Genomic DNA, 25,177 nt, shown 5'->3' on the forward strand with positions numbered 1-25,177 from the left:
TTGACCCTAAATACTATTTTTTTTGTGATTTCCACAGTATAGCTAGGTGGGTTCGATGATTCAAGTCTAAGGGCCCTTCAGCCCCCGGTCCCTGCCTGGTTTTTATAATTGTATCTATCAGAACACAGTAGAATCTGTTTTCTGATTTTTCAGAACTTTTTAGGCCTGCTGGTGTCGAAATTCTGTATATAAGCCTTCTCTGACTGAGATAATAATAATTAAGTAATTACATTTATATAGCAGTTTTTCTTGCTACTCAAAGTGCTTTACATCGACAGAAGGGAACCACTTCAGCCATCACCAATGTGTAGCACCCACATGGATGATGCGATGGCAGCCATTATTGTGTCAGTATGCTCACTAGACATTAGCTATTAGGTGGTGAAGGGGTGAGAGAAATAGTCAATTAGTGACAGGGGATGAGGAGGGGGCCAAAATGAAGACAGTTTTAGAAATCAACAAAGGTGACAGAAAATGACAAAGCCCTGTTTTGGAGATTTATTTTAATGCAACACTGAAAATGGCAATTGGAAGTTCTTGATATTAGGAATTAATGGAAGAATTCACCTTAAAATTTACCTAGAGAGTCATCACAAATTGGCCTGTGACCTATTTCTGAGCAAAGATTAACAAAGGTTAAAAGCACCAACAATCAGAAGACTTGTGCACGTCACAGTCCACATAATACAAGACAGCAACCTTTAGCATATTTGCAAACGGCAGCAGCTTGGGAAACATAAAGTGCAAAGCAGCCCAATTTAATTTACTTATTGAATCTGGTGTGTCTACAAGGCTATGTGACTTGCCATGATTCAGAAAAACTGCTACTTCTCTTAACATCAAATTTAACATACCATGTGCTGTATGAGTAATTGTTATATTCATTTAGTATTAGGGTGCTTTAGTCATTTGTTGTTTGCTTTATTCCAGTTAAATTTGGATAGATAATTTACGTACAAGAATGCAGTTTGTTCAACACAAATAATCAAAAAAATTCAGTTTGTGATTTATTTTTTGTTTGACTCTAATGTGGCATTTTCTAACGTTAAACAAATATATCAAACCCATTTAGTCTATAGTTCTATCTGTTTGTGACACAAAACTAAACTCAATCATATATGTTTAACTATATAATAATTATAAAAACTAAAACTGAAACTAATATATACTTGAAAATAAAACAGAAATGTGTTTGGGTAATAAGAACTCAACTAAAGCAAAAGATACAGCATGAAGGCTAACTAATAAAACTAAACTGAATTTCCAAGTAAGATCAGAAATAAAACAAATAAAAACTAGTATAAGAAAGCAAAACCATAATAACTTTGGCCAAGCATATTTATTAAGAAAATGAATTCCTGCTGGCTAAGAATAAGACAGCATAACCGCTGGGAGCAACTGAAGCACTCCGTCTCCATAAATAACTCGGAAATTGCCTGAAAGGCCAGCTCAAAGCTGCCCACCATGTGAAGGTGTTCTCTTACACTGGGAACATCACCAGGCTCTGGGCTGGGGTTTTCAGTTACCACATACCAGTGCCGCCATGAGCTCATTCTTCCCACTGACTTGCTTATTTTATCCTCTACATTCCCATGTTGCACATCTTCTGCTGGCGTCATCCCTCTTTCTACACACCCCCAGAGCAGCTATGCAGGAGGTTGTTGTTTCTTTCCTGAAAGTCAGGTTTAACCACAAGGTCAGCGAGAAGACTCTTAACACGCCGTTATTCCTGGTGAGCTTTGTTCTGTTTGTTGTGTGCACCATATTTTATATCCTTTCACTAACCTGCAGTACTTTAAATGTTACTAACTGTGTTTCTATACTTTTATTGTCCTCAACTCCTATGTGTTGATCTCTTAGTCAACTATCAGTGTCTCTATATTACTTCTGTTGCCTTGTTTGATTTACTAAAACACTTTCAGCTCCGACTTTGTTCTTATAGATATGCATTTATGGAGATCATGCAGCTACAGAGAGAGATCCGTACTATACACCTGACCTGTTGCTACCATGAGCCTACTATAAATGCTGTACATCACAATGCAGTGTGTCACTTATACTGCTGAACAGATAATAGGCCACATGCATTAATACATATTTATTTATAAAACATTTTTAAAGGCAGCATGGTGACACAGTGGTAGCACAGCTGCCTAACAATAAGGAGATCAGGGTTTGTGTTGCAGGAGATCCCTGTGTGGAGTTTGCATGTTCTGCCCAACATTAGGCTTTCTGTTATTGCTTCCAATGAGGCCAAGACTAGTCCTGTAATGCAGCTGGCCTTTCCCCATCATTTTTGTCAGGTGTCTGGCATCACCGGAGCTGGTGTTTCCTGCAGAAGACCATAAAATTGCAGGCTTCATCATTTATAAAGGCTGCATCCAGTGACAGGAAAATGAATTCATCCTTAATTTAGATAGTACCATTTACTGTTTGTGTAGAGCCAATGCATATTTTCTTCCAGCTACTCTAGATTCAGCGCAGGCTCTACGTTAGCCCAGTATGTGAGTGAATGTAACCCTGTGGTGAACTGGTGTCACATCTAAGGTTGGTTACTACCTTTTAGTTTGAGACTTAAGAGCCAATATGGCAGTTCAGAAAATGCATGAATGGATTCTCTGTGACCTTAGAACATTGTCTAATTTTCACTTATGTGTGACTGCAATAGGCCATTTAAGTAGTTGCCTCCTGTTTGGGAAATCTGACTGAAGCATTGGGGGTATGAGGAGACTTAAAGAGGTAAAAGTGCAAGACTGAGAGTACAGGGAAACAGGCAGTCATGCCTCTGGCTTGTAAAGATGATCAGTTTCTCCTTATTGACTTATTTCTTTAGACACAGCCTTTATCTGACTGTTTTTGTTGTCTGCAATAGCAGCTCTCAGTCCCTGAGAAACTTCATTAGATTGTGCTGTGACTCGTAAATTCATAGATGTGATAGAATGACACAGCTTGGATGTGCAACATTGGGTGGAAAATGGATGAATGGAAACTGAAATAGAAATTTTACTTTGGCTTATTCAAATATCTTTTGGTATATTTCCCTGGAAACACTTCATGCTTACTGATACAATATTACAGAGTACTGAAAACAAAGACAAATTAACATCAGAGTTTCATTTTGTCTTAACTCCTGTCACTTGCTGAAATTTCTCCCTCTTAAGAAATTGAGTGATGTAGTACCACAGTGTGATAAATATTCTTCTTTTGCCAAGAGAAGGATTTGTCTGCACAATGTGTTATTTCAAATGTCCTTCATAATAAAAATTAATTCTGGGGGCATAAACTCCACTCCTTACAATTCTACAAGAGTGACATCAACACCCAGTAACTCATGAAGAAAATTTTTATCTCATTGGTTGTGCAGTCCCAGCAGTGGATCGGTGGCCTATCCAGAGTTAGCCTCTGCTTTGCTTCCCATTCTTATGGGATGGCCTCCAGCTCCTGCAACCTGCTTCTTCAACTGTTCTTCTCGATGTTGCTTGTCGAACTCACCACTCTTATAATCAAAGGGTTTTGCTAGGAAAACACGGTGGTGGTCACTGCCACACTGGCCTGATTTAGTGGCTGTAGTCTCTCATAGTAGTGTTGGCCTTTGATTTCCCAACATGTATGTCAATGTATCATTATTTTCACTACTGCCATTGCCCACCATGCAAAGTTATGTCATTAGCATTACAGCTATAAACCTCATTCACGTGGTCCAATGCCATAAATTCGCTACCATGCTGCTATAACATCAGACAATAGAATATAGGCCCATAAGACCAGCTTTCTTATTTTTAGACTCTTATTTGGTATTTTTATTATCATTTTAGTTTTTGTACCCTTCTTATACATGTTTGCCTATTTTAAAATTTTCTTTCTAACCTTAGGAACTGAACAGACACGCAGGTATTTGTCCATTCATTAAGGTGGATTTGTGTGTGTGTGTGTGTGCGTTTGTGCATGCATGTGTGTGTGTGTGTGTGTGAGTGTGTGAGTGTATGTAGGATAGGTAAATCTAAATTGGTCTCCTATGACTGGATTTGGGTGTTGGTGGGTAAGTATGTCCTGTGATGGGTTGATGCCTTGCCCAGGGTAAGTTTGCTGCCTTGTTCCTGATGTTCTTGCAACCCTAAACTGCATTAAGTGGGTTTGAAAATGAATGGCTGGCCATCAGTTATGACCATTTAGGCAATTTAATTAAACAAAATAAGTTAATAAATTGATAGTGACATCATAATTTCTACATATTTTACAGATGCTGAAATGGATGATTTTGACTACAGTGTTCATATAGCAGACAGAGACTGGGATGCTTTTCTCACCGAGTCAGATGAGTGCATCTTATCTCAAGCTTCCTTGGCTGACCTTGAAGATCCTTGTCTGAGCGACATTGATGATCCTGGGACCACAACAGCTGGTATAAGAAGAGAAACTGAGGTTCACACATTCTCCATGGACTGCGCTGCGCCTGACTTTTCTTTATTTGGCCCTTTAGACTTTTCAGGGTCTCCTATTGAGAGTGATCAGTTGTGCTGCACAGAGGGTGCATGGCTAAAGATGGCTGAAGATGTTCTTTCTGGCAGTGAAGAGGAGATGGACCTTGAATCAGTGAATACGTTCCTGGAACAGTTTCCAAAAGTTGCAGGCCAACAGAATCCAACAACAGAATCACTGTCTTTTCAAATTCAGGATGGTGAAAACATTATGGAGTCCAGTCAGTCTTTTTCTACTAATGACCCGCATTCAAAAACTGTAGGTGAGCAACATTTCAGACATGAAGTAAATCCTCAAAGTGATGAGTTTCCAAAGTTACTCTTCATCAATACTGATAAAGTTGGAACACAAATTGGAAGGAACTGGCCTTTGAATGTTGTCCGATATCACAGTTCTTGCAACTGTAAGGCCCGTAGTGATAGAGATAAGGCACCTGAGGTCAATTTAGTAGGGAGTATTAGCTGCCCAATGAATTTAGCTTCAGCAAACTCCATGCCGGAGAGCACCATTAGGCTCTTCAAAGAAAATGGGGAAGAACAATTCTCCATTGAAGAGGACGTATTTCATAATAGCCCTGTTCATGTCGACCCTGCTGAAAGCGAACCCATGCCTTTCTCTGGAGATGCAGAAAACTCTGATGAAAATGTGGCTTTCCAAGGGTCATCTGGACCTTCAGGGCTTTCTCTACAGGAAGTCTTTGAAGATGGGAACAAGAAGAGTCTGCCTAAGATAGGTCAACTAATGAGCAAAGAAAATAATTATATAAGGATGACTCAAAGTTCTCCTCAGATTTACTCCAGGAATGCAGAAAATGGTAGAGATGCAGAACACACCAAAAAGCCAAATGGTAGTTCTGTTCTTGATTTATCAACAGAAGTTACAGAAATTCATCAATTGGACCAAACACTTGAGTCAATTGCCCCTAGTCCAATGACAAAAACAGAAGATGACGACAGCCCATACATCACATTTACAGCTTCCGTTTCCAGTGACTCCTTTCAGGCCCCACTAAGAAACAACAAAATTGATGGCCTGTTTCTCAGTTCTAAACATATAGGGAGCCAGTCTCCAACTAGTGGATTAATTGATCTTACTTGCCATCGTTTATCTTCTTCAGATGATTATAATGTGGGAGCTGAAGAGGCCAATATTCTCCTAGAGCACATGCCCTCCAGCCAACAGTTTCCAAAAAAAACATATAGCCAAGAGAGTGTCAGGCAAGAATCAGAAAAGCTTTATGACTTTCAGGACTCATCTCCTTGTCACACACTTGTAGATGAGTGGGTTCCTTCAACCTATGGAGTCTCCACTGATGCCCCTAAAATTCATGCAATCTCAGCATTTTGGGAAGAAATGGAAAAGCTAACCATAAATGACATCTTACATATCCGGCTAATGAACTGTAATAGGGACAAGGAAGAAAGTTTTCTGGTGCGTGATAAAGCAGTGGATCTATCAGAAACTACTCAATCCCAGTTAGCCCATCAGACAGAAGACTCAAACGTTTCTGAAGAAGAAAAGTGCTCTTCAGGACTGGGAGTTAAAGAAAATCTCAGTTTGGATTCTGAGTCAAATAACAGTCAATTCAACTTCAGATTAAGAGACCTGGCTAAAGCTGATAAGACTACAAACATCTCAAAATTCACTGGACTTAGAAAAAGTAGCTCCCTAATGGACTTCAAAAGGATATTGTTAGTTCCTACTGTTGAGTCTTTGAGTCTAAGTAACACTCCCATCAATAAAAGTGTGAGTGCAGAGCATCTTCTAGTGTCACCTAAAATAGAGAGCATCCACAATATTACCGTTCAAATAGAGCCAAAAGTATTTAGTGTCAAAGATACAGATCAGCTAACCACTGAAGGTTTTGTCAATATTCCAGTGGTACAAAACAACAGTGGGGAAGATGTGCCATTCATAAGGAATTCCTTTCTTGGAGAAGGTGCAAATACTTCATACATGGCATCTGTACCAGAAATGTTTGAGTATTTTTTTTGTGACAGTGAATCTGACCCCAGCCATGTAATCCCTAAAGATGGTAAGACTGATGCCCTATCAGTCGCTGAAATGTATGATTACTTTTTCTCAGACTTTGGCAACGAGGTTTTGGTGGCAAATCAAGGACAATGGAAATCATTTACACCTATACTTCCTCATTCCACTTCTTCTCACCAAGTATGCGACCACTTCTTCTCTGACATTGATGAAGAAGAGGACTCAGAAGAGGACTGTGGCCCCATACGTGTGATTTCACGCATGGATGCTTTTGCACCACAGGTTGCTGGAAATCTCGCAGTTCCTGAAACCTATGACTTCTTTTGCAGTGGCACCGAAATACAAGGGGATCTCTTTTCAAGGTTTTCCACATCCTTCCGGAAACGACAGATTACAGCTGGAATTCAAAAGTTTCTTAGAAATATGAGATCACTGCTGAGGACAAATAGTGCCAGTGAGAAGCATTCTTCGGGACGAAAACAGTCAGAGGAGCACATGGGCAAAAAGGTAAAGAGGAATCGTTCTGCAGTGAGGTTGCACTTCCTGGAAAATGATTTGCTGAGGTTTATTGAAGAGCAAACACGGAAGACAGCTGAAACTCAGATGGCAGTGGCTGTGCCAAGTAAGACATTTTATTTTCTTTCAAAATGTAAATATGGTTTGGAAAATGAATGAATGGTACCCAACAGGTATTGTCTTAAAGTGAAAGTCATCAATTTCTTAGACTCAGTACAGTAACTGGTTGTGTAACTTTTAACTGTGATATCTGACACTGGCCTCTTTTCTTACATACTTTACCTATCATCATTGTGGAGAACTCTTGGCTTATTTTTTTTTATCAAAACTCTTAAATTCATTACCACTTGAAGGTTTTCCATCACAGAATTCTTATTTCAGGTCCTGCCACAACACTTTTGGTTCTTGACTATGACATGTAATGCCGGTTTGTCATTTGTTCTGTGTGACACCATTTGATGGAGCCAATACTGGTGGTTAGGGGGCATATAGTTCTGGAAAGCGCCCAGTGTGACATCATTATCACAATGCCTTAAAAAGCTGGCACTGTGTATGCCTGACCTGTCTGAGATTGTGGGTTGTAAAGCATAAGTGTGCTGCCATTTCTGAATGACTTACAGTCTAAGAAGGCTTCAGTTCATTTAACATCTACAGTATGTGTTTTTTAGCGCTTCAGTTTTGGTGTCTGATTCTTTCATTTCCTATTATCGACTTTTGCTATACAGTATTTACATTTCACAATCCATCTCCTCATCCATTTCATAAATATCATGCCTTGTCTTGTAACAAGCAGACATGGGCTGGCACATAGTACAGAGTCATTAACCACCTGCTGCCAAGATAGGCACCAACTTCCTTCTGACCTGCATGTGCTGGTCATTAAATGGATGAACATTTTGCTGATGGAAGACATTTGTGTTCATCTGATGGATAGATCCAATCATCTGTCAATTTTATGAGCTGGGACCTATCCCAAAAGTATCACGCTGTTGGTAGGAGCCAGCTTTGGATGGGATGACACTCCATTGCAGAGCACACCCACATTCATTCATTAGGGGTCAGTTTTGAGTCTCCAGTTAACCTACCCTGCACATTTTTGTGATGTGTTAGGAAAACTGAAGAGCACAGACAGAGGTGCCCCACATGACAAAAGGGATAACTTGAAAAATCCACAAAGGCAGGAAACAGGCCAGAATTTAAATCCAGGACTCTGGAGCTATAAAAGAGCAGGGTATCATGCTGCCTTGATGCACAGGTGACCTGTAACATCCTCAGGTGCTAAACAGGATTCCTGTTTTCTTCAGTCCTAGCAGGTCATCCAAGTCCTTTTTGATTGCGATGATCACTTTAATTCTTCCATGACCATGCGTACTCTATGACTTCACCATCAGTGTCACCAAGTACTAGGCAAAGACTACCTGAGCTCTCAGTTTTGCATTCAGGCAATTAAAATATCAACTAAGTACAGTACTTCAGCAAGTCTTTCAATTCTTAGTCACTGTGCGTCTCAAAGTTGGTGGAATAGGAGAGGGCATCCCTTTAAAGAGCCTCTTTAGAGGATAGAATAGACATACTTAGTTGGTTTTATTAAATATGTGGAAGACAGGGAGGGATGAGCAAAAGCAGAACACAAAGTACTAAATAAAAAAGCAAGCTTTCAGCCATTCTGGACCCAGCCTAGTTATTCAAGTTCCTGTCTATTAGAGGCAAAGGCTCGCCAAGTGGCCCAGAACACAAAATGCTCCCCTTATTGTCTATTATTTATGTATTTGTCTACCTATTAAATTGAAAGATACTACCTCTCTCTTTATCTTATGGTTAACCTTTGAAAGAGAAAGAGATAGAGAAGGACTAGCATACCCCTAAAATTAAAACAAATTCCATTTTGTGTCAAATCCTTTGTATGTCATGCAGCTGATTGGAGCCTCAGAACTGTAGGAATGGTTTTGTATCAATTTTATCTCAGATAGCTTTGTTTGTCAATGTTGCTTTAGAGTTCTGTTTGATTGGGGGAGTGGGGCAGTGAGTGTGACCAAAATGAGACTAGTGATAGGTGACCCAAATGAACCGAGGTCATTTGCTACACCATTCAAAGAGATAGCCTGAGTGTTTAATTGATCAGATTAAAATGTGAAAGGATCATGGGTTTCTGGATGACATTGCTTAATAATGTAATAAATATCATTTCAAGGTTTAAATTCCTCTAGTGCTGTTTACCTGTTGATACTGTATGTTTTTCAAAGAGATCTGATAAAATTCAAAAATACATGAAGATTCAGGAAGCTCAATATGCGCTGAATTCTGTTTCATTAAACATTAATAGGAAATTAATTGCCAGTGTCATAGGGTGGTCTTATATCTTATCTTTGTTGTGGAGGTGTCCTAGAAATCATTCACATTCAGCCTGAGATAATAACAGGAGGAGACCACCAGAGGGCAGCAATGACAATAATAAAAATATTGACAACAGGGTCTACTTAGGCAGTAGGGAGATATCACAATAGACAGACACTGAAATTTCACCTAATAGACACGGCCACTGTCTTGACTGAACTTTCATCTCATCCAACATTTTGTTCCTTTGTGTTTTTTTCAGTATTTTATATTAGTAATAGTGCTAGCGTGAAGGAAAAAAACTGAAATTGAATGAAATAGCTAATAGAGAAATAAATCAGCATGAGGTCTATCAAATCTGTTTAATCACCAGAGTCTCTAGAAAATAATTAATCATGGTCTTTAGAGCCTTTTCAAATAGTTGCCAACACCTTTGCTTGTATTACACATTGCTTGCATATTTCCACACGCCCAAAATGGGTGACCTGGAATTGTAATGCTGTGCTTCTGCCTTGCCATCCTGTTGGCAGCCTCCTCTAATATGAGACAGTAACACAAAAAAAGGAGTAGTTTACACATAATAAAGTACTTCTGTGTGACAAAGATATTTATTACATTTAAACTTGATCATGTTTCTTTGTTGTTCCTGAATGAGAGCCATAATTTTATGTTTCATTTGTCTAAGTTAAACAATTATTAACTTAATCAAAGATTACTTCAGGGCCAACTCCTTAGAGAGGCTGGGGAGTTGGGATGTGTGTATAATACATGCAGTAAGCAGTGACACTACAGCAAAACAGGCATTAGTTCTTTTTTGTTTTTGTATGAATTTTCCATGAATTTTCCATTTTTATTATGGGAAGGTCATGAAGCATCTCTCAGAGACCATAGTTAGATTATATAACAGAAATATGGAAATCCATCCATCCATTATATCCTAACTACAGGGTCACGGAGGCCTGGTGGAGCCAAACCCAGCCAACACAGGGTGCAAGGGCAGAGGCGCCAGCCCACCGCAGGGCACACACACACCCACACACCAAGCACACACTAGGGACAATTTTAGAATCGCCAATGCTCCTAACTTGCATGTCTTTGGACTGTGGGAGGAAACCCATGCAGACACAGAGAGAACATGCAAACTCCACGCAGGGAGGACCTGGGAAGCGAACCCGGGTCTCCTAACTGCGAGGCAGCAGTGCTACCCACTGCGCCACCATGCCACCCCTATATGGAAATGCATGAGATTATATTATCTCACAATCAGAATATTTAGGTTTCTCTTGTGGATGTGTAACAGACGTGAAGAAGTTCAAAAGTAAGTGGTGGTGTTAACCAAGTCACCCTGTTTAATATCAAAAACTTGAAACAAGCATACAATGGCACCTAAACTAAAAATAGGCACATGCTGCTGAATCCACATCACAAAGGGCTCAGTAGAGCAGGTTTGGCTTTTGGAGATCTCCATCCTGAGGTAGTTCCAGTCCGAAATGCAAAGCCTCATTCCAGTGTCATCTGTATTTATACTATCCTGACTGGAAAGAATCAGTTGCCCTGAGGTGTCTTCTCTGCATTATGGAGGTAAAAAGAGATAATACTATTAGCAACAGCACCCCCTCTCATCCTGGTGTGGTATTGCATACCACAAGTTACCCCGGAAAGCAATCCTCTGACACACGTGCGTGCATGACACTCTCTGATCATTGACTTAGAGCAACAACAGATTCTTCAAAAGAGAAACAAAACTAGGACCTATCCAGGTGGTTGTTTGCCTGCTTGTGGCAAGTGTTGCTCCAGCACTCTATCTATCTCCTTTCCATTATTATGGGTGGCAGCAGTATTTGTTCTCATACCTCCTGTCTCACTGTTCTTTTTCTCTGTCTCACTGTATCTCTGTATTGTCAAAATTCTTCTCCCAGCTCAGTTATTTATTAATTTCTTCATAATGAGTGGCTTTTAAAGCCCATAGATAACTCTGTTATGTCTAGAGATGCCACCAAGTCTTAGTGCCCATTGGAGGTCCCTGAAACCTTTACACCACTGAGCACCAAAGTGTAATAAAACCACCCGTGCTTAAGATTGATCCTGGGCTTTCAGTCTTTGTAGGATTCTCCTACACATTGGGACACAGAACATGTAGCCGCTACTGCTGACCAGATTCTGTAAATGGACTCCAACTCTCTGGCGAAGCCCTGTTAGGCCAAATACTGAGTAGCTCATCTCTTAGGTTTGAAGCATGCCAAGATGGAGTGAAAGCCTTGTAACACTGCAGATGTCACTAGGGATTACCCCATTTTAATCTTATTTCCTTCACTATCTCTGTCTGTACTTGGTCTAGTTTCTCCACCTTCTGACCAGAAAGCCACATTTTAGACTTTGGGCCACATTCTTAGGCTGGTCACCTCACTACAGTGTGTGTATGAGTATATATCAGCTTATAGTCAGTGAGGTGCCATGGTCTGACATGAATCCACTCACTGTCTGTGTCGAGTATGTGAATACTCCCAAATGCTGTGCATTTTTTTCCCAACGCTTCTGTTCTTTTGCAATGTTAAATCAGCCTGATAAGAATGAATGTGGGTGTCTTTCCTGTGATGACTGGCACCCCATCCAGGGTTGGTTACTGTCTTTTGCTGTCTGGTCCTCCGTCACTCTAAAATTGTATCAATAAGGAAAGCTAACACAAAGACTAAGAAAGTTCATGCATAAATAACAAGAATTACCCATAAGTCCAATTTGGGGCTACTGTCTAACAGGTGTCAGGTACCCTATGTAATTGAAAGGCCACTTAGGCCCCTGTTCTCTATCCTTACAACAGGTTATCTCTCTTTTCCATTTGCACCAAGTTCTGACCACACTTCCTTGTGGTCTGAGAGCTGCCTAGCTAGCTGTGGAATGTGGTGGTTATTTTAAACTCTACCTGGAATTCATTTGTAAGCTATTTCCTGGAATCCTTCAAAACTCAGAGACAGACTAGGCCATATCACTGACTGATGACCTTTACCACTCTGGCACCTTCAGGCCAGGTGTTTTTATTGCCTAGATTCCCAAGTCTATTCCATGGGCACCTGTGCCTTCTTCCTGTACTTCTTAACTCACTCCTTGGGGAACTTGTTTGCATCTCTCTGCAAGTTCCCAGCACTCACCCAAATTAGCAATACTCCCAATGTTTGAAGATCTGGACAAAAAAAAAATAAATAAGACTATGACCTCTAGCAGTAAGCCAGTTTACTGGGAATCTCTTCTCACTGGTGTTAATGAGGGTGTAACCCTCATGCATCATGCAGGATATTAATTAAGACTATTTCTTTCATAACATAAATTTTCCACTTCTCTAGTATATCTTTATATTCATCCTCCTCTTTATCTTCTCCTAGCTCTGGCATGCAGTACTCTGTGTGTGTGTGTGTTTGTGTGTGTATGTATAAATCTTTATCTGTGTGTAAGTGGTTATGTTTTCATATATTATCATGGCAGTATTGATACCCAGAGTAACATTAAAGAAACCAAACAATATAATAAAAATGCTGACATGGATGGATACAGGGAGAAAGTAAACTGCAAAAAATGGACAAAATGACCCAGAACTGGAATAAGATGGAAGGAAGAATGCTAAAGCCTTATCTGGACCCATCTTGTTATCCCTTGTCTATTATGTGGGATTGTTTACCAGCTTGCATGAAGCGTTCCCTTCTTGATCTCTAATGTATCTCTGTATCAATCTTACTCTTTCTATCTCAATCCTGGACCCTCCTCTTCCATCTTGATAAGCTTTTGCCAACTCCAGACACAATCCTTTTGGCTTTGAGAGGGTTTTGAATCTAATTACTTGCATGGTCAGATGTAGACCAACTCTTCTCCAGGAATTACCAGACAAAAACTTCCCACCTCCTATTGCCCATAAAAAGACAGACCTCCTAGGCAGCACACTATCTGACTACTTTATTACAGTGACAGCACAGTCGCATAAGTTCCCACCTGGGCGTGTGGACCCACTAGAAGCCAGAAAGTCATGAAACCTCTTGTCTTCCCTTACCTAGTTTCACGCTCACTTGCAAGGGAAAGCTGTACACTTCTGCACACTCTTCTCTCACTTAGGCTGCCTACCACACTTCCCAGCCATCCAGCACTCATACAGAGTGTCCTCCTCCTTCTGACCCTTTCGTCTCTGCACTGTCTTCTTTACAACCTATTTTGCTTCCACGGTGGTTCTTCCTCTGCTTTATGCATCCTGTTCCATTCTGGAGGCAACATTTCCTATGTCAATTTCTAAATCCATCAACACATACCCTCAAAATGAACGTGTGCACATGTCTCTATGTTTGTGTACCATAACTAAATTATAATAGAATGTATTTTATGCAGTTATTTATCTCCTAAAAATTCCCAAACCCACATCAGATTATTTTTCACAGGTGATATTACTTAATTCACATAAACAAAGCAATTATCAACAGCTGATTTATTTAATTATGCACCAGTGAATTCAGTTTGCCTTTGAACTGGTTCACCAGACATTCCTAAGTGTAACAAATAAGCTGTGTCTGAGGCTTTGTGCCGTACATATCAAAGACCTATACACACTCACACCCACCATATGAATTCAATAATTGAGCAGAAGTATTCATGTCACTTTTATTTTTTGTAAGCATAGTCTTGCCTTGTTGTCTTCATCTATTTATGTAAGACTTGTTAGAGAAACGTAGAAATGTATCTATTGATGATACAGGGTCTTTCATATCTATGTATTATGTAGTGGCCTATCTATCTATCTATCTATCTATCTATCTATCTATCTATCTATCTATCTATCTATCTATCTATCTATCTATCTATCTATCTACTTTATAGTGTCTTTTCTTTCTCTCTATTATATAGTGTGTTTTCTATCACTCTATTATATAGTGTCTTTTCTATCTATCTATCTATCTATCTATCTATCTATCTATCTATCTATCTATCTATCTATCTAAATGCAAGTAAGAATTTCACTATATTCTGTACATGTGATAATAATGACCACTTGAACCTAACTCTATAGGGCATTTAATTTCTTGTTTATCTATCGTCTATCAAGATCATTTGGTCAGCTAATGGTTAATTTGTCCCAATATCTCATCCAGATACTTTCCACAATATGACATGCCCATCAGTCCCAGCATGCACCTAGTTGCTCTCTTCTACACACCTTCTAGAGCTGCCATATCTTTTTCTCTGGCTTGATGACCACAACTGCACATAATGTTCCAGATTTGGTCTCACTAGTTCACTATACAGTCTGAGAATATCCCTTGATTTATATTCACCAGTTTTTACAACATAGCCTAATGTTTTTTTCCTTTTTAATTGCTTCTGTTCATTGTATAGACAATATGAAGATTGTGTCAATACAAACCTCCAAATCATTTTCAGAGATTGCATCTTGTAAGGCAATGTCTGCCATCTTGTCTGTATAACTAATGTGCCTTCTGCTTGTGAGAATTTTCCTACATTAAACTTCATTTTCCAAGTTCTGAAGATTGAATTTTGATTTGTTTTTGTGTGTCTGCTTAGTATCTGCCCTGCTTCCAAATTTAATGTCATCTGCAAAAACTGCACAAGAATTTATGTCATTAATATAAATTAGAAAAAGTAAGGACCCAAGTGGTGCAGATTAATGTGCAACAAAGAAATAGTGAGTTTTTATCCATGATTAGAATGGGACAAGTGATGGAGCATCACAGATAAACTTAGGGAGAAAGCAACAGAAAGTGTGATCTGTGAAGCTAACTGAGTGCTAAGAATTACGTGACAAGTTTTCATAACACTGAGAAAGTTGGGTTCCGAAGATCTCTGGAGTCCTGCTTAATCTAGGTTTTGGCTCAAATCCTATATAGGGTGCCAGTCTGTCATAGGGTACATAAATACAACTCACACCACACCACTTTTAGAATGTCCTGTTGATCCAACTTGCTATGTGGAATGTGGGAAGAAACTGAGCATACATACAGTTTAATAATTCAGAATCTATGAAAGCAGCTGGCCGATGCCTTGAGAGAATGTCACGTAAGACTGGCCTCACTGTTCATATCCAGGCTTTCTCTGACCACCAAAGAGCTTACAGAGAAGCACTAACTTCTGCCAAGAACACCCATTACGGCAGAATAATGGAAAGTGACCATGACAACCCAAGGGTTTTGTTCTCTGTAGTTAAAAAACTACTCGAACCCGCATCTGGCCCAACTACCTCTTCTACTGAAGTCTGTGAGGAATTCCTACACTTTTTCCATAACAAAATTAAAGATCTAAATAATTCAACTAACATAAATTCATCATTTGTTTATATCTCTCCCTGTTTTCTCACTCCATCCAGCTCCTTCTCTAAGTTCTCACCAGTCACATCTGCATTTGTTAATAACCTGCTTTGTAAGATGAGGCTGACAACTTGTGTACTGGACCCCATCCTCAGCACACTACTTAAATCCTGCCTTCATGCCATAATCCCGACTATTACAATAATAATAAACTCATCTCTTGACACTGGCTTTGTGCCGCTCACTTTTAAAATTGCTTCTGTAACCCCAATGTTAAAACAGTCTGGTCTTGATGCTGACAATCTTAACAATTTCCGGCCTATTTCCCACTTACCTTTCCTGTCAAAAGTTCTCGAGCGTGTTGCAGCTTCCCAACTCACCAATTACTTAACCTCTAATAACTTGATGGAACCCTTTCAGTCTGTTTCAGGGCACGGCACAGCTGTGAAACTGCTCTGCTATGGGTAACCAATGATTTGCTTATGGCAGCAGACTCTGTACAAACCAGCAAACCATAATTCTGTTAGACCTCAGTGCAGCATTTGACACTATTATACATGACATCCTACTGTCCAGAATAGAGATCATGCTGGGTATCTCTGGCACTGCCCTCCAGTGGTTCAAGTCCTATCTGACTGATAGGCAAGAGTTTGTTAGTCTTGGCAACAGCAGATCCAGCTCAGCGCCAGTCACACAAGGAGTCCCTCAAGGCTCTGTCCTCGGTCCTCTGCTTTTCTGTGTTTATATGCTTCCCCTTGGCCATATTATCCATAGCTATGGACTGGGTTATCATTTTTATGCAGATTATACTCAACTCTACTTCAATGTTAAAAGTGGAACTTCATCAGAGCTTTCTCAGCTCACAATCTGCCTTAGTGAAATTAAAACCTGGATGGAGCAAAACTCTTTAAAATTAAATTGCAACAAAACTGAACTCCTGCAAATTGGGACTAAAATGCAACTTAATAAAATGAGCTCCTTCCCAGTCAATCTTGGCGGTGATCTCATCAGACCTGCCTCTACTGCAAAGAATCTTGGTGTCATTTTTGATTCCTCCCTCTCTTATTCCACTCACATAAATCACATTAAGAAACTTTCTTACTTTCACCTCCGTAACATATCCTGTGTTCACTCCTTCCTCTCCTTTTCTAACGCTAAGAAACTTGTCCCTGTTTTTATCACATCCCGCATCGATTATTGTAATTCCCTACTGGCAGGTGCCCCTTCTAATCTTATATCACAGCTCCGGCTTATTCAAAACTCAGCTGCAAGAGTCCTTACACGGACCAGCAGCAGTGAGCACATCACAACCATCCTGCTCCTTCTTCACTGGCTCCCTGTGTCTTACAGGATTGAATATACAATTCTACTAATAACCTACAAAGCCTTAAATAACCTCGCGCCAACTAATCTACACTTCATTGGTGACAGGGCCTTCAGCTGTATAGTGCCCAAACTCTGGAATGACCTACCGAAATTAATCAGGTCAGCGGACTCCATTAATTCTTTTCAAAAACAACTCAAAACTCATCTGTTCAGGAAGGCTTTTAGCTCTACTTGACTTTATTACCCCTCTCTCAGTTTACCTCTATGTCAAAATGATCATGTAACCTGTATGTGTGTGTGTGTGTGTGCGAGACCATCAATTATATTGTCTGTTAGGCTTTTTTTTCTCTGAATTTGCTGTCTTAATCTTCTTTATTTTATTTATCTGAGGGTCTGCTGGGAACGTCTGGCAGAGCCCCCTGTCAGAAGTAGCTTCAACTCCCACCTCCGGCAGAACTTCGACCACATCCCGAGGGAGGTGGGGGACATTGAGTCCGAATGGGCCATGTTCCGTGCCTCTATTGTTGAGGCAGCTGACCGGAGCTGTGGCCATAAGGTGGTCGGTGCCTGTCGTGGCGGCAATCCCCGAACCCGTTGATGGACACCGGCGGTGAAGGATGCCGTCAAGCTGAAGAAGGAGTCCTACAGGACCCTTTTGTCCTGTGGGACTCTGGAGGCAGCTGATAAGTACCGGCAGGCCAAGCGGAATGCGGCTTTGGTGGTTGCTGAGGCAAAAACTCGGGTGTGGGAGGAGTTTGGGGAGGCCATGGAGAACGACTTTCGGACGGCTTCGAGGAGATTCTGGTCCACCATCCGGCGTCTCAGGAAGGGGAAGCAGTGCAGTGTCAACACTGTATATGGTGGGGATGGTGCGCTGCTGACCTCGACTCGGGACGTTATGGGTCGGTGGGGGGAGTACTTCGAAGACCTCCTCAATCCCATTAACATGCCTTCCAATGAGGAAGCAGAGCCTGGGGACTCAGAGGTGGGCTCCCCCATCTCTGGGACTGAGGTCACCGAGGTGGTCAAAAAACTCCTTGGTGGCAGGGCCCCGGGGGTGGATGAGATACGCCCGGAGTTCCTCAAGGCTCTGGATGTTGTAGGACTGTCTTGGCTGACACGCCTCTGCAACATCGCATGGACATCAGGGACAGTGCCTCTGGATTGGCAGACCGGGGTGGTGGTCCCCCTCTTTAAGAAGGGGGATCGGAGGGTGTGTTCCAACTACAGAGGGATCACACTCCTCAGCCTCCCTAGAAAAGTCTATTCAGGGGTCCTGGAGAGGAGGGCCCGTCGGATAGTCGAGCCTCGGATTCAGGAGGAACAGTGTGGTTTTCGTCCTGGTCGCGGAACAGTAATGCGGGCTCTGCATCGGTCTGTCGTGGGGAAAAAAGAGCTGAGCCGCAAGGCGAAGCTCTCAATTTACCGGTCGATCTATGTTCCTACCCTCACCTATGGTCATGAGCTATGGGTAGTGACCGAAAGAACGAGATCGCGAATACAAGCGGCTGAAATGAGTTTCCTCCGCAGGGTGTCTGGGCTTTCCCTTAAAGATAGGGTGAGAAGCTCAGTCATCCGGGAGGGGCTCAGAGTAGAGCCGCTGCTCCTCCGCATCGAGAGGAGTCAGATGAGGTGGCTCGGGCATCTGATCAGGATGCCTCCTGGACGCCTCCCTGGTGAGGTGTTCCGGGCACGTCTAACCGGGAGGAGGCCCCGGGGAAGACCCAGGACACGCTGGAGGGACTATGTCTGTCGACTGGCCTGGGAACACCTTGGGGTTCTCCCGGAAGAGCTAGAAGAAGTGGCTGGGGAGAGCGAAGTCTGGGCATCTCTGCTCAAGCTGCTGCCCCCGCGACCCGACCTCGGATAAGCGGGAGACAATGGATGGATGGATGGATGGATGGTTTGTACAATGCTATATACTGTATACCCTGCCGTTCTTTCTTATATTCTGTAAGTGCCTTGAGCATGGGAAAGGCGCTATATAAATAAAATGTATTATTATTATTCTGCACAGATGTACAGTATATGTGAGACATCACTTTTTATAGACTGTAGATGGCCAAGGACTAATGAAAAGAAGAAACATTCTTCATATTATTTTGTTTTTTTAATTGCATGAGTAAAAGTGAGTAGACAAATATTTTATTTTTTAAGCCTATGAACCTGTAGCTCATTTGTGTGTATTTCACAAAAGCCTAGCAGTTCCTTTAGTTTTAGTTTTTCATTTTGTTGTTTCTAATGTACTGCTTGGCAATTTACTTATTGTTGTTTAAACTGTTGTGATGCATTTTTTCAGGAAAGGAGAACTTCCTTTTAACATTTGATCAGACAGATATGTGTTTAGTGTGTATTGCCTTTGCATCATGGGCTATGAGATCAGCTAACCTGCAAAGCCCTGACATGTGGAAAACCGGTAAGTGAAACTGTTTGGATAGATGAGAAAACTAAAAAAATAAATCTTTTAATTTAAGAGACTTGTTTACACAACAATAAATAAGTCCAACAAATCACAAAGTTTATGCCGTCTCAGGTCATATTTTTATACCTATCTGTGTACTGCTTGTGTGTACAAAAGTAAAATTGACATTCAGCTATGGTGATTTATCTTCAGCAGAAAATTAAAAAGTATTATTGCAAAAAAATAGAAATAAAAAAAAGTATTACTTTTCAACATCATTCCCTTACTTTTCCATAGAATTCCTACTGATTTTCCTGCTGCTTAATTCTGGCCATGTTTCCATCTGAAGTTTTCTGCCTCTTCTTATCCTTTCGATTCATTTCTTCACCAACATTTAACTTACACGTGTTTCTCCATATCATGTTAAACTTGTACTGTGGATTCAACCAATTTAACCAAAACAGTTGACTAATGAATGTTACTTTCTCTCACTCTAATAGTAAATTATAGTTAAAACAACAGTACAGTGTGCAGCACAGTGGTTGGCACTGCTGCCTCTTGGATTCAGTAACCTCAGATTTATTGGTTTACATAGCTGTATTCGTGTTTTCCCCTTATTTATGTGAATTATTTTTCTGATGACTCCTGTTTTCCTCCCACATCCCCAAAGATGAGTGCATCAGATTAATTGACAATTCCAAATTGGCCCTGTGTTGGGGTGTGCATGAGTTGCCCCACAATGTACTGGTATTGACAGTGGATCCCTTCATTGCGCCCATTGCTTCCAGAATTAATTCCAGTCCCCACAACTTTAAATTGGATTAATCAGGTTTAAGAATGTCACATTAACAGTATATCTCATGATTGTACAGTCCATACTTGCTACCAGTGACAATCAGCCATATATGCTCAATAGTATACTAAGTACTGTATAATCACCATGGGAACACGGTGTACATGTAGACACAAATTGATTTTACTCTCTCATTTATCCGCATATCTATCTATCTATCTATCTATCTATCTATCTATCTATCTATCTATCTATCTATCTATCTATCTATCTATCTATCTATCTATCTATCTATCTATCTATCTATCTATCTATCTATCTGCAATTCATTTAGAAAGTATTCAGATCCCTTCACCTTTTTTTGCATTATTAAGTTGCATTATTAAGTTTTTTGCATCATTCAGTTGCAGCCATATGCTAAAATCATTTAAATTTATTTTTTCAGCGCATAAAGCAACACTCAGTAACCCAAAATTACTTCATAAAAACATCAAAAAGTGAAATATCACAATGACACCAGTATTCCAATCCTTTACTCAGTACTTAGTTGAAGCCCCTCTGACAGCCATTCCAGCTTCTTTGGTCTGAAGAAACAAGCTTCACACGACTGGATTTGAGGATTTTCTGCCATTCTTCTCTGCAGAATTTCTTGATGAGGGAAAAAATGAATTTAAATTGTTTTAGCATAAAACTACAATATAAAAAATGTGAAAAAGTGAAGGGATGTGAATACCTTCTGAAGGCTCTTCATCTTTTACATGGTGTCTTAAATATCTATTCACTGTGCTATTCCTGGTGCTGTTTTAAATTAAAAGGAAAATACATTGAATTTCTTTGTAGACCAGCAGGTTAAATATGATAAGTCTGGCTTACTTTCTAGCGATTGAATTACAGCAGCCATATCACCTGCGCTTCTGAACAAGTCATCCACCTATAGCTAAGCATGTTCAGGCCTGGCCAATATTTGAATGGGAGACCATCTAGGAAAAGCTGGTTTGCTGCTGGAAAAACTATTGGATAGACCAAGAGGGGGCACTTACCCTGTGTTCTGTGTGTGGATCCCAATGCCCAGCGCAATGATGGGGACACTGTGTTGTAAATATAGTGCCGTCCTTCAAATGAGACGTAAAATCGAGGTACTGACTCTCTTTGGTCATTAAAGATCCCTGGGCATCTTTCAAGAAGAGTAGGGCGTACCCCAGTGTCCTAGCTAAATTGCCCATTACGGCCTTATGTACCTGGCCCCCTAATCATCCCCTGTCTGTCATTGACTAACTATCTCTCACCTCTTCACCACCTAATAGCTAATGTGTGGTGATCGTATGGTGCGATAATGGCTGCCGTCATGTCATGCAGGTGGGTGCTACACATTGGTGGTGGTTGAAGTGGTTCCTCTCTGTCTATATAAAACACTTTGAGTAAAGTGATATTTAAATGTAAAGAATTATTATTATTACCATTAAGATTAAATGTATTTGTAAAAATATCAAATGAATACTTGTTTTATAAACTTGATTTTTAGAAAAAGGAAAAAAAGACAGCTTCACCACAGAAATGTAAACTAATTTCTAAACTCTTCTCCACAGCTTTGTTGGCAAATGTGAGTGCCATTTCTGCAATCCGGTACTTCCGAAGATATGTTAAAGAAGACAAAGTAAAAGTCTGTGAGCTTCTGTAAAAGTCCTGCCCTTCACGTCTTCATTTACTGTATGAATGAGCATTCATCAGGACAGGAGAGAATTAGAGGAATGGTAAATCATTTCTGACTTCAAGACTGACTGTGTGAGTCTTCCTGCTGAAGGCCTAATAGTTTTCACAATTCCGCAGCAGAGTGAACTGAGCCTTGATGTTTTTTCATTCTTTTCAGAAACTTTTGGAAATAATGCAACTTTTGGGCAATTCCTTGGTTCTTTTACTGTAGATTGTATAGAATGTAAATAGTTCAAATGAAAATATATACAGTAACTTTTAAAGGTATTTTTGTAAGAGCAGAGAATTTTCTTGGTTATATGTGCTAGTAGGAGATATATTTTTGTACACTAACTGCAATATGTGATGATGTGCTTATTTGAAAGTGTGTTACACTGCAGGAAAGCGAATGTGTGTGTAGAAAGTGTCAGAGGAGTCAGTGGACTAAAAGGCGTGACAGTAACTAATTTAGTACGCTAATCAACAAGCAAGAAAATGTTATATGTACAGTATAAATTCTTTAGTGGTCCAAACCTTCTGATCAAACTAATGGAATTATAACTCATAATGAAAATTATGAAGGTGCCATTTATTGTCTATATATGGGTGGGCCAAAGAGAGTCAAAGGGACTTTGGGTTGGATTGGTTACAGGTTGATGTTTTAGTAGGCCAAGATCTGATAAAATATTGAAAACTGAATGATCAAAAAACTTTTTTAATATAACTTTTTTTCAAAGCTTCAACCTTTAGTTGCAGATTATGTGTACAAAGTTTTAGCCTGGAATGTGTTCCCAATTAATACTGCGTTTTGACCACATAGAATTAAATAATTTATCAAACTAATGACATTATTTCACTTTAATTTTATTGCCAATGTTTTATGCAAAAGTATTATGGATACTAGTGGATGCAGGCAAGACATAAGCATGCGGTCTGCTTTAGAAATATTATATAAAAGATAAGGTAAATGTAACAAAATGGATGAGTTCTGTCCACTGAAAGTGGGAGCAAAGCCAGCAGAACTGCAGTTAGACTTTCTTCCAATTTTCCAAACTTGATTGGTCCAATACAAGGTTGTTGGATGATTTCCCTGGTGCCACTGGGCACAAGAAAGGAACCATCATGGCTTTGCAAAGCATGTTTACACATATTGAGCCAATTCAGGGGGTTACTAAAACCAAATCTATTTCTAGGATGAAAACCGTAGCCAGTGTAAAGCCACTGCGATAAATGGAGAACATGCAACATATACACAATTAATGACTAGGCTGGAATTCTGGCACACAAAAATCAGAAAGGAATGCAGGCCTCTAAAAACACAGAAAAGGATCATACCTGCCTTCTCCACAGCTCTCTATTCCCTAGTTAGGCCTCACCACAGTCAGCCGAGCCCTAAACTCAAAATCCAAGGTTCCAGTCTGCATAGACCTAAAAATGGGGCTCAGGTTTTTAATTGAAAAGGTGAAATGTCCAAGTTTAAGAAGCATTGGCAAACAGTAAACCTCTAGTCTAAGACAAATCAAACGAAGTTCCTTTATATTTAAAGATTTATAAAAACAATTAGAAAAAGATTGCAAAGCAAAGTCCAATAATCACTAATCAAAAACATTACCTTCAAACAAGAATGAGATCAAAATCCAGGAAATCCAAAATTGAATAAGAATCCAAAAAAGCTGGGAATCAGAAGCAGAGTAATGTTGAAGGGGCTGTGAGTCTTTCCACTTGAACTGCATCATCAGGTGGCCCCACCTCCTTAGGTTCCACATACAGGAGGCAGGGCAGGTAACACATGGACTAATACATAGACAGTTAAAATAATAAAATATTGAAAATAATAAACATGACAATTTAACACAAATACAAAATAGACAGAATAAGACCAAATACAGAATCCATAACAACATGAAAAACTTCATAGTTAACAAATGGATTAAACAAAGAAAACATTCAGTTAAGTCAACAACCCTGACTGAAGCGTAATTGGGCCTATATACCCTTGATCAAGTCCAATACATGACTTATAATGAATAGCAAGAGATTGGGCATTTTGACCAAGGGATTCCATACTCCGGGAGTACCACAAAGGACATTTCCAGACTTCAGACTTCATCAAATACACTAAAGGCCAGAATCATAGCATAGCATTGTCAGGCCAGCTTAGTCAAGTTCAGACTTTAGAGAGGCATGATGAAAAAGGTTTATAAACCTTAAAATTATACTGAGGAGCATAAAGCTGGCCAAGAGTCCCATAGGCAGAAGAACATCTGCATTTCTTCTTCCAGACCTAAGGCTTGACTAGTTAGTAGGTCTGCCCTTAAGCTTCTGTTGTAGTTTTTATGTCACCAGCATACAAGCGCCAGCCCACCCATTCAACAATTCAGTATAGAGAGTGAAGTAGTTTTTCTGATGAGGACCTCACTTGTAATTTTGGAGTGTCTATATCAAGGGTTCAATTCTGGGGTGCTACTTTGGCAACAGGTTTTCATTTCAACCAGTTTCACAACTCACTCAGTCAGCCTTATTTCTAATTGGTGTAACTGGTAAATTACCAAACGTAATATCCACCATTTATTGTAAAAAAGACGTGTATCAGAATTGATAGAAAATATTGTGTTACAGGCAATTGCACATTTCGCCGTACTGTTGTTTCACCCGTTGTTGGGACACACAATGGTTGTTATGGGTGTGTCCTCAGAGGACTTGACCTGATTACTACAACATAACACATATAAAACCTCTTCTGGGGTATTTATTCCCTATCCAAGCTATGGATAAAAAAAATAAATGATATCGCTTGCTAAAAGTCTTCATACGTTATTTGTTTGTGTATTGACCTTCTATTTATGTTCTTGACTTTGTTTCTTGCTATCCTTTTTGGGCTTGACTCACAGTTTTCTTTTGATCTCCCAATTTTGACCTGTTTTGATTTCACACCCTTCTCCCACTCACTCCAAATCTCCTCTGTCCTGCAGACCATCAGTTAAATGAAGAAGTTCAAAATACTTGAGTTACAGACAACATTTCCAAGTCTTTATATCTGTCTAAAGGTAAAGAATCAAAAGACTACTGCAGACATCCATTCTAGAGGTGCTATACACTGAGCTCACCACTCAACAGACTGGCAAACAATGTCTCAGAAGTCTCAAACTCATGGAGCTTACTAAGAAGGTAACCCCTATGGTAGAACAGCCAATTCATATCAGGGAACAACTGTGCCTCCATCAGGGCCAAGAGGTGTGGTGCAACAAATCAGTAAACCACCAGGTACAAACAGAAGGAATAGAAAAAGACATTAGTCATTTTCTAATCCGCTTAGTCCTGAACAGGGTCATGGGGCATGTTGAAGAGTTTACC

At 40.1% G+C, this 25,177-nt stretch overlaps 1 protein-coding gene across 1 annotated transcript; it reads left to right on the top strand.

The window, feature by feature from the left end:
- The first annotated feature begins 1,553 nt into the window (after positions 1–1,553).
- Positions 1,554–22,666, top strand: LOC114656654 (uncharacterized). Its single transcript, XM_028808287.2, has 4 exons — positions 1,554–1,732; positions 4,241–7,093; positions 19,240–19,356; positions 21,721–22,666. The coding sequence occupies exons 2-4, from the start codon at positions 4,249–4,251 to the stop codon at positions 21,810–21,812; spliced, it is 3,054 nt and encodes a 1,017-aa protein (XP_028664120.2). The 5' UTR covers positions 1,554–1,732; positions 4,241–4,248; the 3' UTR covers positions 21,813–22,666.
- Positions 22,667–25,177: the final 2,511 nt, after the last annotated feature.

This window comes from Erpetoichthys calabaricus, chromosome 8, assembly GCF_900747795.2.
Source record: "Erpetoichthys calabaricus chromosome 8, fErpCal1.3, whole genome shotgun sequence".
NCBI lineage: Eukaryota > Metazoa > Chordata > Cladistia > Polypteriformes > Polypteridae > Erpetoichthys > Erpetoichthys calabaricus.

What these genes read in the sequence shown, in the direction of transcription:
- LOC114656654 (XM_028808287.2), top strand. Translation starts at nt 4,249, where the DNA reads ATGGATGATTTTGACTACAGTGTTCATATAGCAGACAGAGACTGGGAT. An exon ending in GATGGCAGTGGCTGTGCCAA is followed by an intron (nt 7,094 to 19,239) that starts GTAAGACATTTT and finishes GCATTTTTTCAG; the next exon opens with GAAAGGAGAACTTCCTTTTA. An exon ending in CCCTGACATGTGGAAAACCG is followed by an intron (nt 19,357 to 21,720) that starts GTAAGTGAAACT and finishes TCTTCTCCACAG; the next exon opens with CTTTGTTGGCAAATGTGAGT.